Source organism: Pteronotus mesoamericanus, unplaced genomic scaffold, assembly GCF_021234165.1.
Source record: "Pteronotus mesoamericanus isolate MK-2021 breed Mesoamerican mustached bat unplaced genomic scaffold, CSHL_Meso_final scaffold_174, whole genome shotgun sequence".
Taxonomy (NCBI): Eukaryota; Metazoa; Chordata; class Mammalia; order Chiroptera; family Mormoopidae; genus Pteronotus; species Pteronotus mesoamericanus.
Window position 1 is genome coordinate 46,777,475 of NW_026555309.1, and position 15,521 is coordinate 46,792,995.

The 15,521-nt window shown below is 60.0% G+C and overlaps 1 protein-coding gene across 2 annotated transcripts; it reads left to right on the plus strand.

Annotated features, from left to right (window-relative positions):
* The first annotated feature begins 26 nt into the window (after window positions 1-26).
* On the plus strand, window positions 27-15,168 carry HSF1 (heat shock transcription factor 1). 2 transcript variants are annotated; one of them, XM_054590635.1, is made up of 14 exons: window positions 27-313; window positions 10,266-10,374; window positions 10,733-10,869; window positions 11,098-11,222; window positions 12,188-12,263; window positions 12,335-12,396; window positions 12,499-12,595; window positions 12,677-12,810; window positions 12,895-13,152; window positions 13,509-13,592; window positions 14,293-14,398; window positions 14,476-14,535; window positions 14,627-14,696; window positions 14,765-15,168. In XM_054590635.1, exons 1-14 carry the CDS (start codon window positions 197-199, stop codon window positions 14,968-14,970), a joined length of 1,641 nt encoding a protein of 546 aa, XP_054446610.1. In that variant the 5' UTR covers window positions 27-196; the 3' UTR covers window positions 14,971-15,168. The 2 variants fall into 2 exon arrangements, with proteins under 2 accessions (XP_054446610.1, XP_054446611.1); XM_054590636.1 differs by lacking the exon at window positions 13,509-13,592.
* The last annotated feature ends 353 nt before the right edge of the window (window positions 15,169-15,521 follow it).

Below are 15,521 nucleotides of genomic sequence, written 5' to 3' on the forward strand. Positions count from 1 at the left end.
CCCCCTGGACGCAGAAGGGTGGTGCCGGCGTGAGCGCGCCCGTCGCAAGATGGCGGCGGCCATGCTGGGCCCCGGGGCTGTGTGTGCGCAGCGGGCGGCGGCGGCGCGGCCCGCCCTGCAGGCGCGGCGGCGGCGCTAGCCCGGCCCCGGCCTCCCTTTGCGATCGCTACTTCCGTCTCTCCCCGCCTTGCCCGGTATGGATCTGCCCGTGGGCCCCGGCGCGGCGGGGCCGAGCAACGTCCCGGCCTTCCTGACCAAGCTGTGGACCCTAGTGAGCGACCCGGACACCGACGCGCTTATCTGCTGGAGCCCGGTGAGGAGGGACGCGCTCTGGGGAAGGGCAGTGCAGGCCCCCGCTTCGGCCGCCCGGTGTGGGGGCGGGGGGCCCGTAGGGAGGAAAAGCGTCCGGGGCCCTCTCCTTGCTGGCTCCTCTCCGCGCCAGTTTTTCCCGGAGTGGAGAGGGAAGGAGGACCTCTTTTTCTCGGGCTTTTGCTAACTCTCGGTCAGCTGCGGAGGTGCGCCTTTGAACGGCACCCAGCTTCGCCAGGGAAGGTTGTGTCCGGGTGGCTCTCTCTGTCTTCCCAAAGGAGTTACCAGTTGTGCGATCGACAGCTCTTCGGAAAATATTCAGAACTTAGCGCGTGAATCCGGGGGCGTTGGATGACTCTAAAAGTGCAAAAAAGGAAAGGGAGCGCAAACAAAGTAGAACGTAGTAAAGTTCAGGTTGGTGTCAAAGCCGTGTCCAGATATCACAGGTGCGGTTCCGAGAGCAGCTTTGCTTTCCTTGCCTCACAGGGCGTCTCTCTTCCCGTCCCGGTGCCCAGTTGCCTGGCAGCAGTCTTGTTTACATGGGCTGGCCCTGCCACACCGTGCAGCTCCGGTCTGCAGAGGTAAATTAGAGACGGGCTGCAGTCGGGGATGAGAAGCCGCTCCTCAGGTCGTGCTCTGACGGCGGTCCGGTCGTGCAGGCAGGGGCTCCAGGTGCCTCAAAACATGCCCCACCCCTGGGGGCCGAAAGGCGTGCGCCAGCAGGCAGGGCGGGGCTTCTCAGACTCTACGAAGTACTTCCCTTTCCTACTCTTAAGCCATCAGGAAGGAAGAAAAGCCGGGGCTGAAGGACCCCTGAGCTCGCAGCCAGGTTCGCCCACCCTTAGGCTGTCCGTGGGCTGAAGCTCTGCCCTGCCAGAAGAATGTTCGAAGAGACTAGACTCCTGCGGCGTTCCTGTTGGAAACCCCTTCCATCGGCCTCACCGTCCGCGCCCGGGGGTGCTCTTCGTTCCCCGGAGCCTGTCTCTTCGTTGGCAGCTCGTGACCCAGAGGGTGGCGGGGTGCTTTCCCGCAGGCTGTCACGTTGCCACCGTCCCCTTGTTTTTTCTAGACCTCGAACTTTCCCGACCGAAGGAAATGACCCCACGTTTCTGTTTTCCTTTGTTCTGCCGCCGCCTCCGTTCTGCTCTGTGAATTCTCAGGGAGCGCTCTTATCCAGTTCGGGGAGCAACCGCAGAGCCCCTCTGGGGCATCCCGAGTTTAACCCTCCTACGACAGTCTGCCCTGCTCCTCCGTCTGCTTGCTGTCTCTGCGTAGAGGTGGCGGGGCGTGTGGGCGGAGTGCCGCCTGCATACTGCCGGGACCCACATTCTGTGTTCTGGCCTAAGCCTCGGAGCCGGAGAGCCCAGGACAGCCGGGCCTGTGACAGCCTCCACTCACGGCGGCCCCACCAGCCGTGAGCCCTACTGGCACGTTCCCCGCGGGGGCAGGAAGAGCCTGCTGGAGCGCGAGGGTTGGATCGTACCTGGTCTGTTCGCACGTTGGCAGGGCGTGGCGGGGACTGGAGCCGACAGAGCACGCGGAGACCGAACGGAGACCGAGCGCGGGCTCAGGATCAGAAGGACGCCCTGTCTGCGCGGGCCGCGGCGGCTGTGGAGCTGCTGTGCTGGGGGAAGGGGGCGGCTCCGTGCCTGCGGCCTCCGGGACGCCCGCGCACGCCCCGTGGCCTCTGTCGAATGCACTCCCACAGGGCCTTGTGTGGACGGACGGGTGGCCCAGAGTCGGGCCACGGCCCCTTCCGTGCTGGAGACTCCTCGGCTTTGCCGCGGGGAGCCCTCTGGCCCGCTGCAGAAGACGGGGCAGAGGCTGGCTCCCGAGGCTGAGCGACTGGCTCAGGGCGGGGGCCGCTTCCAGCCCCAGAGGCTCTGGCCAGTGGGGCTAGGTCTGGACCATTTTGTTCGTGCCCTGCCCAGCGCGAGACGAGCGGCAGGTCACTGCCCGAATCCTTGTCCAGTTACGGGTGCACGTTGGATGGTGCCCCAGTTGATAGGCTCCTAGGCAGGGCCCGCAGGACACTGCAGCTCGCCCAGGGCGGGGCTGCGGGGACTCAGCACGAGCGCCACTCCCTTGACCTGAGTGTGTGCTGTGCGCTCGCCTCGGTGCCCACTGGCCGCGCCCGGAGTCCGGCCTGCTTGGGTGGGGGCAGGGCGGGGGGGGGGCGCTTCTTTTTAGGTCCACCTGCACTTGGAGGCCCTGCTTAAATTTTGGCCCCTGGTGGCTCTCAGGCCTCACCCTGGTCCCGGCCTGGTTGGCGCAGTTCTCTGCTCTTGGAAAGCAGGAATGACCCTTTCTACTGTGTGTAGCTGATCGCCGAGGCCAGGGTCGCAGGCAAGGCCGGGTCTCTGGTCAGAGAGTCCAGGGCAAAGCAGCCCCTGTGTCTAGGTCCCCGGCTCCCCAGAGACACTTAAAGAACTGGCCTAGTCACACCTGGGCACTGAGCTGGCCTTGGACCACCCTCAGCGCTCGCGGCCTGTCGGCCCACCCCTGCCCTGGCTGAGCAGGCTGAGACGTGCGAGCTTGCCCAGCCCGTTCTCCGACAGCTGGCAGGGTCCGGCAGGTCCCATGGGCCCCGCCCTTGGGGATCTGGCAGTTGACCCAAAATGCTGTCTGAGCGTCCCAGGTTACACACCCCAGGAGCAAAACGTGAGGCGCTGCGGGGCTGGAGGTTCCCGGGCCCTCCCTGAGCCCAGGCGGCTTCAACGATGGCCAGCGGCCCTCACGCCGCAGCCGCGCAGCCTGAGACTGAGCGCTCCCTGTGCCCACCTCCCCTCCTTCGCCGCAGGCTCTCCCAGCAGCAGCTGCAGCCTGCTCTCCAAACACGTGCGAGGGCCTCCTAGAGTGGTGCCGCGGGAAATTAAATGGCTGTTTTTGGAAATAAGAATGGTTTCTATGCTTCTACCCTGAGTGGGGGAGAAAAGAAGAGCAGAGCAAACCCAAAGCGAGCAGAAGGGAACGGTAAAGACAACAGAAGAAATCAGTGCAATCGAAGACAGCAAAATACAGTAAAAATTCAAAAGCTGATTCTTTTAAGGAGGTCAAAATTGGTAACTTGTACCATGACTGACCAAAAAGGATGACAAAAATGAGCAATATCAGGAAAAAAGGACATATCTCTACAGGCAGTAAGAGGATTATAAGGAAATACCATGAGCGGCTCTTTAGCAACGTAGGTATAATTGGCCAATTCCTTGAAAACCACAAACTGCTAAAACTCACCCAAAGTGAAACATAACTTTAATGGTTCTGAATTTATTAAAGCTGAATTCTTAGTTATAAACCTTCCTAAAAAGAAATCTACATGCCCAAATAATCCTACAGGCAAACTCCAACATTCGAAGAAGAAATAACACCAATCACACACATTCTTTTTCAGGAAAGCAGAGGAGGCAACTCTGCAGCAAAGTTTGTGAGACAAGCATCACCCTGATACCAAAGTCAGACAGAGACGATCCCAGAAAGCTACACCCCAGCGTCCTTCATTATGTCTTCTATACAAGACAACCAAGTCAGGAAAAACATCACAACAAATGGGATTTATCCCAGGAATGCAAGGATGGTTCAGAAATCTAAAGAAAGACTGCATGGTCATATTATTTGATGCAGAAAAAACATTTGACAAAAGTTGAGATTTGTGAAGTTGGCAAAAAGAAAAAAGAAAAGAAAAGGCCTCGGAGGCTAGGAAAAGCAGGGAACTTCCTCCGCCTGACCCGGAAGTGTCTGCAAGAACAGCTGCGCCCAGCGTCGGACTGGGGCAGGGGACGGCTGCCCTGCCCGGGGCCCCGGCAGAGGTCACAACGGGCTGCGTTGCGCTGGAAGTCCTATCCAGTACCTTAGGGGAATGTGACAAGAAATTAAATACATGGATATATTGTTATATTAAAGGTATATGTAAAGTGAAACTGTCTTGATTCACAGCGTGAATGTCTACATAGAAAATCCTAAAATATAAAATGTACACCTTTATTTTTTTGTATTTCTAAATGTACAACTTTAAAAGAAAATCTTAAGGAATCTACAAAATAATCCTAGAACTAAAAATGAATTTTGCTTATATTTCCACATACTAGCAATGATAGGAAATTGATTTTTTTAATCACAATTGCTCAAAAAAAAATAGTACTTAAATATAAATCTAATAAAAACAAGCAAGGATCTGTATACTGCAAGTATAAAACTATGAGAGCATTTATGAAAGAAAGCAAAGGTAACCTAAGAAAAGAGTTGTGCCATGTTTATGGATTTATTTTAAAGGAAACTTGGGGCATTTTCAGGCCTTATTTCTTGGAATGTCTGTTCCCATGCGCCCCCCCCCCGCCCCCGCCGTGGGGTCACAGGGCCCGCGTCTCCCCTGTGACCTCAGTCGGTTTTCACTTGCCACGTGTGTCGGTTCTGTGGTCGTCCTCCTCGTAAGTTCTCACTTGGCTTATTGCGCTTTCAGCTGCAGGACTTCGTCGGGTCCCCTGTGCGACTCGGGTCTCCGTGGCTGCTGTCTGAGAGGTTGTCGTGTGGCCTTCCTTCACAACTGTCTTTATCTCCTTGAATGTATTGGTAGTGGCTTCTTTGAAATTCAAGGTTCTTTCCCATATATGGGTCACGCTTACTGTTTCTTTACATGCCGTGTAGTTTTATTGTAAAACTACATTTTAGGCCCTGTCTGGTTAGCACAACTGGTTAGAGCATTGCCCCAGTTCACCAAGGTTGTGGGTTCAATCCCCAGTCGGGGCACATGCAAGAAGCAACCCATGAGTGCATAAATGAGCAGAACAACAAAAAGCTGATGTTTTTCTCGCTAAGAAGGAAGAAATGGAAAAAGAAAAGGAAAGCTACATTTTGAGTACTTCTGGATGATCTCCACCCTCCCCGCCCCTAGCAACTTGCTTCTGCTGTTTTCACGCCTCCTTTTGTGCCGGGCTGGGCTGTTGGAGCTTCCTCTTTCCTGAGCTCTGCTAGCTCACCGAGCCCGTGCGCGCCCGCCCCCCGCCCCCCGCCGTGCTGTGCCTTCGCTAGACTCTGTCATCACTGCGGACGTCCCGGGGCCCTGATGGTGCCCTGGGGTCGACGTCGCTCAGCAGCCTGCTCCAAACTTAGCTGGAGCGGTGATAGTTTCTGAGGTCAGTCTTTGAGGTTTCTCTGGCCCCTGGAGAGCTCTTGGTTGTCCCCTTCCTCTGTGGACAAGCTGGCTGCGGTTTAGCTTCCTGCTCTTATTTAGAGGGCCCATTGTGTCCAAGAGCACCCTCTGCTCCAAACAAAGCGAGCCCCCCGGGAGAGCTGTAGGGAGCCCTCTGCCTTCGAGCGCCTCCCCTCCGGCAGGTCCCCCGAGCCGCTGCCCTGGGTGCGGTGCAGTAGCCTCCGGTCCTCACGGCCTGTCTCTCCCAGTCTGGGGCCCCGGCCTGCCTGCCAGCTGGGCGCGGGCACCGGGATGCTTGGCCCGCCGTGCCCGTGAGAGCCTCCATTCTGTGGGTGGTGGCAAAGCGGAGGGAGCCATCTCTTGGCGGCAACCACCAAGCACTCGCCGCTTCACCAGGGAGCTGCATCAGATGGAAAACGCGGTGACCGGCCCTCCTGCAGCCTGCATTCGCCCCAAGGGGAGACCGCGGCAGGCGCTGCCGCTGGGCAGGCGGGTGCGGCGCGGGAGGCGGGGGCTGTGCTGCCTGCACTGCAGAGTCTCTGTCCTGCAGAATTTTAGTTGGGTTTCTTGAGTAAATGTTTCTTCTTTGGTTATGTGCCTCTGGGACAATCTCCAAAGCCTAAGTTAATTAAATAATCAACGCTTGCTTCAGGTGGAAGTGGTTCAGTGGGTCTGATCTCACTGCTGTCCCAGAAGTGGAACTTGCTCCTTTATTTTCTTTCTTTTTCTTAATTTTTTAAAATTTATTTTTAGAGAGATGGTAGCAGGGAGAGAAACCGCCTCGCATACACGCCCCGACCAGGGGCTGAGCCCACAGCCTCGGTATGTGCCCTGACCAGAAATTGAACCAGCAACCTTAATCCCTGGGCCTTCTGGCCTCCGTGTTTCCGGTGGAAACCAGCTGTTGATCTTAGTAAGGGTTCCTGTGCGTGATGAAGCCGTTGCTCCCTGCTGTGTTCCAGATTTCTCTTGTCTTCTGCTTCCTGCAGTTTGACTATGAAGTATCTAGGTGTGAATGTCTTCGAGTTTATCTTGGAGTTTATTTAGCTTCTTGGGTATTTTTCATCAAATTTGGAGAATTTGGGGGCCATTATTTTTCCAAATATTCTTTCTGTTCCTTTTTTTCCTCTCCTGGGATACCCATTATGCATATCTTAGGGTTTGGTTGGTGATATATCACGTGCTTCTGAGGATCTGTTCATTTTTCTTCCCTTCTTTTCTTTTCTTTTCCTTCTTTTTTTTACCTTTTTCTTTCCCTTTCTGTTTCTTGGCCTGAATAATCCTGCCTGGCCTACCTTCGTGTTTGCTGATTCCCTCTCATCCAATCTGGTTCTGGTCTCCTCGGAGCAATGAATTCCAAACCTGAGTTTAGAGTTTTTAACTCTAGAATTTTTTATTTAGTTCATTTTTATAATCTGTCTCTCTACTGTTAGTCTTTATTCTGTGACGTACTCTCACGCTTTCCTTTATTTCTTTGGATGCAGTTTTGTTCTGGCCTTTGAACATACATGAAATAGCTGCCTTAAAAGTCTTTGTCGAGCAAGTCAAACATCGGTGCTCCCATTGCAATATTTTCCATTGGTTGCCCTTTTTTTTTTTCTTTCTTTCTTTCTTTCTTTCTTTTTTTTCCATGTGGGTCTTACCATGTTTCTTCATGTGTCTCGGATGTTTTTTGTTGAAAACTAGACTTTTAGTTAACGCAACATGAAATACATTAAACTCTGGCTATCAGAACTGCCCCTCCCCAGCCCCCAGGATTTCCTGTAGTCGTTGCTGTCTGTTCAGAGGCTCTCGTAGTCTGTGCTGCATGAGACCACTGAAGGCTCCGCTCCCTTGGCCTAGCGCTCAGGCAGCGGGGGGACAGGCATTGCCTCGGACCCTTGGGAGCAGGAGGCCCCCCAGGCGGCCGGCAGCTCCACCCGTCACTTTCTGCCCGTTTAGAGCCCCCGAGTCAGCCCGAGTGGGAGCTGAGGCCCGAGTCCCCGCGCAGCCAGCGCGCAGCCCTGCGCTGGTGTGTAGCTTTTACAGCTTCTCAAAGACCTCTCAACGTCTCACTCACTCCCCGGCTCTTCCTTTTAAGTTTTCCGGTGAGTCTGTTGTTTGCCCCAGAGGTTGTCTACTGTCCTAGGATCCACAAGGTCGAAAAGCCAAACATCCCCAGAGCAAAGGCTTTTACGCTGGGAAAGCCTCAGACAGCGGAGCAAGCAAAGCTGCCTTAAGCGGCGCAGTCTCTGGGGAGTTTCCTAAAGACGTGTAACGAAAGAGGAAACATTTTTAAATGTTTATTGATTAATTTTAGAGAGTGAGACATAGATCTGTTGTTCTCCTTATTGATGCATCACTGGTCGATTCTTGAATGTGCCCTCACTGGGGATCCAACCCAAAGCCTCGGTGCATCAGATGGTGCTCTGACCAGCTGAGCTACCGGCCAGAACAGAAGAAGCATTTATTCAAGAAAGTAGAAAGAGTGAGTCTGTAGTGTTTGAGACACAACCCCTTGGTTACTTTTTTATAAGTTTATTTTTTAGACAGAGGGGAAGAGAGGAAGAAAGAGAGACCTCTTGCACACCCCAACCAGGGACCTGGCTCACAACCCGCCATGTGCCCTGACTGGGAATCGAACCAGTAACCTTTTGGTTCTTAGGCTGGTCCTCAACCCACTGAGCCACATCAGACAGGGCCCTTTGTTTAATTTTTCAGCAGTTTGAAAAAGTTGGCTGTAACATTCTTTTGCCAGTTTTCTTACTGCTTTGGAGGAGAAAACTTTAAGCCGCTCTCCACATCTACGTGTTTTTGTTTTAATGTCCACATATATGAGGTCTGTGTGGAAAAAGTCCAGCCATTGTTAATATAATGAGAACGGTTTGCATGACATCGATGTAACCGGGCAGCCAAGGCGCGGGGACTGGAATGCACACGAGTGAACAATGGCGACTTCACTGTCCTAGTCAGTGGGGGTGGTAGATGCCGTGGAGTGAGCATGTGCGCTGTGTAGCCATCGCATTCAAAATGACTGAGCAAGTACAGTGACGGATCTGCATCAGAAATTGCATTAAGCTTGAGCCTTCCTCCACGGAAACCATTCGGATGACTCAGAGGCCGCAGCCGTGGCCCACTGGTGACCGGCAGCTTCATCACGGCAACATGCCCGCTCATGCATCACGTCTTGTGCAAAGCTTTTTGGTGAAACCTCAAATCACCCAGGTGACTCAGCCCCCCTACAACCCAGGTTTGGCGCCCTGCGACTTCTGGCTTTTCCCAAAACTGAAATCACTTTTGAAAGGGAAGAGATTTCAGACTGGCAATGAGATTCAGGAAAATACGACGGGGCAGCTGATGGCGACTGGGAGAACGGTGCGAGGTCCCCAGGTGCTGGCTTCAAACGGGACTGAGGTGGCATCGTCCTATACGTACAGTGTTTCTTGTGTCTCACGTCTCCTTCAGTAGAAGCCTCTACTTTCCTCGTTCCCTGGCTGGGCGGCTTCTGGACAGGCCGCACACGCAGGAATTGAAAAGCGGCACCCCGGCCCTGGAGCGGCCCTGCCCGTACAGGGGGCACCCGCGAAAGCCCGGATGGCCCTCTGGAGGGCAGGCCTCCCCGCCGGGTGAGCGTTCTAGGGGCCCGTCTGGGCCGGCGCGCCAGCTGGTGCTGTTGCGAGAGGCTGCGCTCAGCCTCAGCGATTTTTGTGTGTGTGTGTGAAGATTCTTTCAACACGTTTACACATTTCATGACAGGTGATTTATGAGCACACCTGCCCACACACCACACTGAGTGTTGAGCAGTTTTTGGCCAAAAACGGCAGGACCCCTGTGCCCCTCCTTCCCTGTTCCCCTGTCTCATCCCAAGCAACTTTTGTTTCCTGGGTGAAAAAAGTCCTCAAAGGGAAATGTTTTGCCAATATGGAAGAGGTGAAACAAAAAAGAGCAGAAGCACTAAAAGACATAAAAATTAACGGGTTCAGCCCCAGCTGGTGTGGCTCAGTGGATTGAGCACCAGCCTGTGAACCAAGGGGTCACAGGTTCGATTCCTAGTCAGGGCACAGGCCTGGCTTGTGGGCCAGGTCCCCAGTGGGGGGCGCGCGAGAGGCAAACACACACGGATCTTCCTCTTCCTCTTTCTCCTTCCCCCTCTCTGAAAAATAAATATACAAAAAAGTCTTTAAAAAATTGATGCATTCAGAAACTGTCGCAGTGGAAAAATATCTCAATAGGTGTATTGCATCAAATGGAAAGTATTTTGAAGGTGACTGAAGTTGAAATGTAATAAATAAATGCACAGTTTTACATAGATAAATTCCAGGGTGTTTTGGGGTCCCCCCACGTGTCTATCCCCCTCCCCTGACGGGGAGCCTGCTCCCAGCGCCCTTAGCGCACGCACGGGGCCACCGTTCCGAGTCTTGCGCCAGCATAGAGTCTGCCCTGACCCCTCGCGTGAAAAGAAACAGAGAAGAGTGTAACGTAGGGGTTCTGTGCAGCCCGCGCTCAGGTCGTGTGCCAAAAGGAAGAGGAAGTTGCGTTCCTGAGCGCGCTGTGCGTTTTCCTTTGGAGGAACTAAAATCAGGGCCCCGTGTTCTTGGCTGCTTTACCTTAGGGTCTCAGCGGCTCGCAGTCTAAATTTGCTGATGACAGCGAAAGTGGGGTCCCCTCAGGAAGGGGCCTAGAGCGCTGTGGAGCTTCCTGAATGTGCGCCCGGCACTGAGCAACGGCTGCGGCCTCGGCCCCACACAGGGCGGGTGCGTGGCTGCCGCTGCTCGTGGAGGGCACGCGTCCCCTCGCTGCTGGGTGTGACCGCCCGCGTGTCTCCCGGCAGAGTGGGAACAGCTTCCATGTGTTCGACCAAGGCCAGTTTGCCAAAGAGGTGCTGCCCAAGTACTTCAAGCACAACAACATGGCCAGCTTCGTGCGGCAGCTCAACATGTGTGAGTGCCTGCCTCCGGGTGGGAGGGGCGGGGGCGGGACGCCTGCCCGGTGACCCTGCCTGCGGCAAATGCGGAGCCTCCAGGCTTATCCCGGTGTTGGCCAGGGCCAAGCATGGGGCCCCGTGCACTTGGGGGGCCTGAGGCCCCAGCCAGTCGTGGCCACATCCGCTGGGCAGGGGCTGCTGTGTGGGGACCGGGGTCTCAGACCCAGACCGCCCAGCTGCTGCAGGCAGGGGCTCTGGGAGAGCGGGGCCGGGTGTGAGGGGAGCCGCCCACGCCCCCACGGGCCCTCGCAGGGCTGGCGAGGGGCTCTGGCCCCAGCCCTGAGGCTGAGCTGCCCTCACCCCACCCCGCGTAGACGGCTTCCGGAAGGTGGTCCACATTGAACAAGGCGGCCTGGTCAAGCCAGAGAGGGACGACACCGAGTTCCAGCACCCATGCTTCCTGCGTGGCCAGGAGCAGCTGCTCGAGAACATCAAGAGGAAAGTGACCAGCGTGAGTAGCCGGCCTCCTGGACGCTCTCCGGGCGGTGAGGGGTCACCCCGTCCACTGGGGGGCCGGACAGGCTCTCCCCGCCTGCCCGTCCTGGACTCCCCGCCCAGGCCCCCGCCGGCCGCTGCGGTGAAGGCCGGCCTCCAGGCCACGGCCCCTGGCCCTTCCCCCGTGTCCCAGACCCCCCTCCTCCAGGGCGGCCATCGCAGTGACCTCCCTGTGGGGACCCAGGTGTCCACCCTGAAGAGCGAGGACATAAAGATTCACCAGGACAGTGTCACCAAGCTGCTGACTGACGTGCAGCTGATGAAGGGCAAGCAGGAGAGCATGGACTCCAAGCTCCTGGCCATGAAGCAGTAGGTCCCCCGTGGCGGGGGCGGGGGGGGGGCGTGCGAAGGCAGGGGCGGGGCTCTTCCCGCCCCCCTGCCTCCTGCAGAGTGTGTGGGAGGTCCTCCGGGCCCTGCCCTCGACTTCCTGTCCCAGGAGTGGGCTGTCACGCCCGCCCTCCGGGCCCTCCCCGCAGGCCAGGGTGGCGAGGCCCCGCCCGCTGGCGCTCACTGTCCCTGGTGTCACTTGGCACGGGCGTCGCCTCTGCAGCCTGGAACCCCTGCTCCTGGGCCGTGTCCGGCAACCAGTCAGGACCCCAGGGAGGCCCCCCCGGGCTTGCTTCCGGGGGCGTCAGGAGCGCCAGCCTGGGTGGCTGTCCCTGGCTCAGGGCGGCCTCAGAGCTGCTCAGGGGGCAGGTCCTCCGGGCCCCCGTGTCATGGAGGTGGCTGCTGGCCTCTGACTCTGCACACTGGGGGCCCGGTGAGCTTGGCCTTCCAGACACGGGCGCCTCTCAGGGTGAGGCCAAAGGGGTCCGTGTGGTGTCAGGAAGATGAGGGGGTGCTGGCCTCTGGGAAGGGCAGCGCCGTTCATTGGTTGGGGGCATGTGCTCAGGGAGCTGTTGCCCTCCCCTTGGGGCCAACTCTGCAGCCTGAAGAGCTGGGCTGTCACTGCCCCTAGGGCCCCCCTCCTGCCCTCAGGCTCAGTCTGGGTAGAGCTGGGGCGACGGGGACAGCGCTCGCGGGCTGGCCCCTGAGCGGCCCTCAGCCGGGGGCGGGGGGCGTGCTGGCCGCGCCCGAGCTCACCCTCCGGCAGGCCCCCGTGACCCTCTGTGCGTCTGCCCGTGACGTGCAGCCAAGCAAGGAGGGTGGGGACAAGCCAGCCAGACGGGGTCACCAACAGCCCTGCCCCTGCCCGGGGCGGGGAGTGTCTTTGGAGCCCCCTCCGCCTGGGGCTCGTGGCACCGGCCGCGGTGACTGCACTGGGTCTGTTGCAGCGAGAACGAGGCCCTGTGGCGGGAAGTGGCCAGCCTGCGGCAGAAGCACGCCCAGCAGCAGAAGGTCGTCAACAAGGTGCGCAGCGGGCCGGCGGGGGCCCCGCGGGAGCCCGTCCCCGGCCGGCTGACCGTGCCTCTGCCCCGCAGCTCATCCAGTTCCTCATCTCGCTGGTGCAGTCCAACCGGATCCTGGGGGTGAAGAGGAAGATGTGAGGCGCTAGGGGTGCCTGTCCCTCTGCCCCGGGGCCTGGGCCAACCCTGCAGCTTCGGGGGGCTGCCGGGGACACGACCAACCCCGCCCTCCCCTGCAGCCCCCTGATGCTGAACGACAGCAGCTCCGCGCATTCCTTGCCCAAGTACAGCCGGCAGTTCTCCCTGGAGCCCATCCACGGCTCGGGCCCCTACTCGGTGAGCTCAGGCGCTCGGGCCTGGCGGGTGGGGCGGTGCCGCCGCGGCACGAGCCCCACGTGTCACCCCCTTGGATGGCAGGCCCCGGCCCCGGCCTACAGCGGCTCCAGCCTCTACTCGGACGCGGTCCCCAGCTCCGGGCCCATCATCTCGGACGTCACTGAGCTGGCCCCCGGCAGCCCCGTGGCCGCCCCCGGCAGGAGCGCGGACGAGGGGTGGGGACCTTGGTGCCTCCCTAGCGGTTGGAGGGGGGCTGGGGCCGCAGACGGGCCTGCTGACGGGCACGCCCGCCCCTGCAGGCCCCCGTCGAGCAGCCCCCGGGTGCGAGTCAAGGAGGAGCCCCCCAGCCCCCCTCCGAGCCCTCGGGCGGGGGCAGCGAGCCCAAGGCGCCAGGCCTCCGTCGTGGAGACGCCCTTGTCCCCAACCGCCCTCATCGACTCCATCCTGCGGGAGAGCGAGCCGGCCGCCACGGCCCCCGCAGATGCAGGGGCCCGGCCCCCCTCGACCCCGCCTGCCGCCTCCCCTGAGAAGTGCCTCAGCGTCGCCTGCCTGGACAAGTGAGTGCGCCTTCCACACCCTCTGGACGTGCCGCCGGCCTCTGGCTAGGACTGTCCTGGGGGGCTGGGCACAGGGGCCGCCAGGAGTGAGTCTGCAGACCTGGTGGTGAGCTCAGAGCCTGGGGGCTGGGTGGGGAGGGAGTCGGGGACCAGCCAGGACGCCCCACAGCCTTGCCGCCGCAGGAGCCGGGGCGTGTGGCCCACTGCAGCTGCTTCCAGGCCGCGCTGGCTGCTGTCGTCCCCTGGCCCTGCTGCCGAGCAGTCCCTGCCCCAGGGGCTGGGCGCGCAAGGGCGGGGGGCACGGCGCCCGCCAGGCCCCTGCCTGCAATGGGGGCTCTTCTCTTTGTATCTTGCAGTTTGGCTCTCACTCCACAGATGTCTGGGGTCGCCCGCCTCTTCCCCCACCCCTCCTCCTCTCTGCATGGCCGGTTCCAGCCAGGGTTAGCGCAGTCCCCGCTGGGGGCGGGGGGGCTCCGCCAGAGCTCGGGCCCCTCCCCAGCTGAGGACCCCTGGGCCCGGCCTGGTGAACGGGCATCCCGGGCCCTCGGCGGCAGGAGCGGCCCCCAGGCTCTGGGGCGCCGGCCACGCTCCGTGTCACTGACGGACGGGCATAGGCCCCCCCCCCCGGGCAAGTACGGCAGCCGGCCTTCTCCCCGCGTGGGGCTGGGCCCCGGGGGAGCCTCCGGGAGCCAGCCTGGCCGCTCGGCCAGCGACCCAGGCGGCCCAGGACACTCTCGGTCGTGGCCTCCGCGTCTGCCCCACACGCACCAGGGCCGGGCCAGCGCGCCCCACACTCAGGCCTGCACGCTGCCCCCAGTCCCTGCTGCCTTCCAGTGCGAAGGCAAGACGTACTGCGCCTGAAAAACTGCCCCCAGCTGTTCCGAGCCCCGAGCCCCCTGGGCCCCCTGCCACCGTGGCCCAGCCTGAAGTGCCGCCAGGGGCCTTGTGGGGCCTGGCGGGGCCTGGCAGGACAGGACCAGCAGCGTGGCCCGAGCCACCGAGCCACAGTGGCCAGGCCCCCGGACCCCACCCACGTACACGTCGCTCCTCTGGCCTCCAGCAGGGAGGGGTGTAGCTGCCGGGGAGGGTGTGGGGGGGTGCCTGGGGCAGGGCCTCAGCGACCCCTGTCGCTCTGACCAGGGCCGAGCTCAGTGAGCACCTGGACGCCATGGACTCCAATCTGGACAACCTGCAGACCATGCTGACGAGCCACGGCTTCAGCGTGGACACCACTGCCCTGCTGGATGTGAGTCGCGCCTGCCCGCCCCCAACCCCGGCCCGTCCCGCTCACAGGCACTGCCTGACTGTCCTCCTCTCTCGCAGCTGTTCAGCCCCTCGGTGCCAGACATGAACCTGCCCGACCTGGACAGCAGCCTGGCCAGTGTGTGTAGAGTGGGTGGGGGAGGGGTGGGGAGGGGCAGGGCTGAGAGGAGGGCGTGAGCAGGAACCCTCATCTGCCCTCCTGTGCCCGCAGATCCAGGAGCTCCTGTCTCCCCAGGAGCCCCCCAAGCCTCTCGAGGTGGAGGACAGTAGTCCCGACTCAGGTGAGCAAGCCCACCTGCCACCCCCCCACCCCCTCCAGCCAAACCCTAACCCCGCCTCCCCCCCCCAGGAAAGCAGCTGGTGCACTACACGGCGCAGCCCCTGTTCCTGATGGAGCCGGGCCCCGTGGACGTGGGGAGCAGCGACCTGCCTGTGCTCTTCGAGCTGGGGGAGGGCCCCTACTTCTCGGAGGGGGACGACTACGCAGATGACCCCACCATCTCCCTGCTGACGGGCTCCGAGCCCCCCAAAGCCAAGGACCCCACTGTCTCCTAGAGGGCCCGGGCCCGCTCACCATGACTTGCTGGGGGCTTCACAGCCACGCCGGACTGACTAGTACTGTGGGGTGTTCACAGTCAAATTGTATTTTGGGTTTTTACACAAGTCCCCTTTCCACTTCTATAGAAATATGCAGGTATATACACGGACGGACGGACGGACGGACGGAGACAGGCAGAGATCTATAAAGGACAGGCTCTACCCCATGGCCTCCTGTGTCCACTTCCTCCCAGGGGGCAGTGGGGAAGGCCCAGGGCACCCCGTGCCCACCTGGCTCCACAGGACCTGTGTGCGCAGCGATCGTTAAAGGGGAGGTCGGGGCTGCAAGGCCCCCCCCCCACAGCTCCCCACTGGAGGCCCACTCCCGTGTCTTCCCAGCAGAGCGCCCTCGGGGAGCGGGGCCGGCTGTGGAACTGGGGGTTCTGGTCCAAGGGAAGGGGAGTGGGGCCCAGCCTGCTGCGTGTCCTGCACTTGGCCAGCCGAGGGGTGGGGGGTACTGCCCCCGTTGTCTCCCTCTGGGTGGGCATCGGGGAGGGGCCTCGTTTTGA

What these genes read in the sequence shown, in the direction of transcription:
- HSF1 (XM_054590635.1), top strand. Translation starts at nt 197, where the DNA reads ATGGATCTGCCCGTGGGCCCCGGCGCGGCGGGGCCGAGCAACGTCCCG. An exon ending in CGTGCGGCAGCTCAACATGT is followed by an intron (nt 10,375 to 10,732) that starts GTGAGTGCCTGC and finishes CACCCCGCGTAG; the next exon opens with ACGGCTTCCGGAAGGTGGTC. An exon ending in CATGGCCGGTTCCAGCCAGG is followed by an intron (nt 13,593 to 14,292) that starts GTTAGCGCAGTC and finishes CGCTCTGACCAG; the next exon opens with GGCCGAGCTCAGTGAGCACC.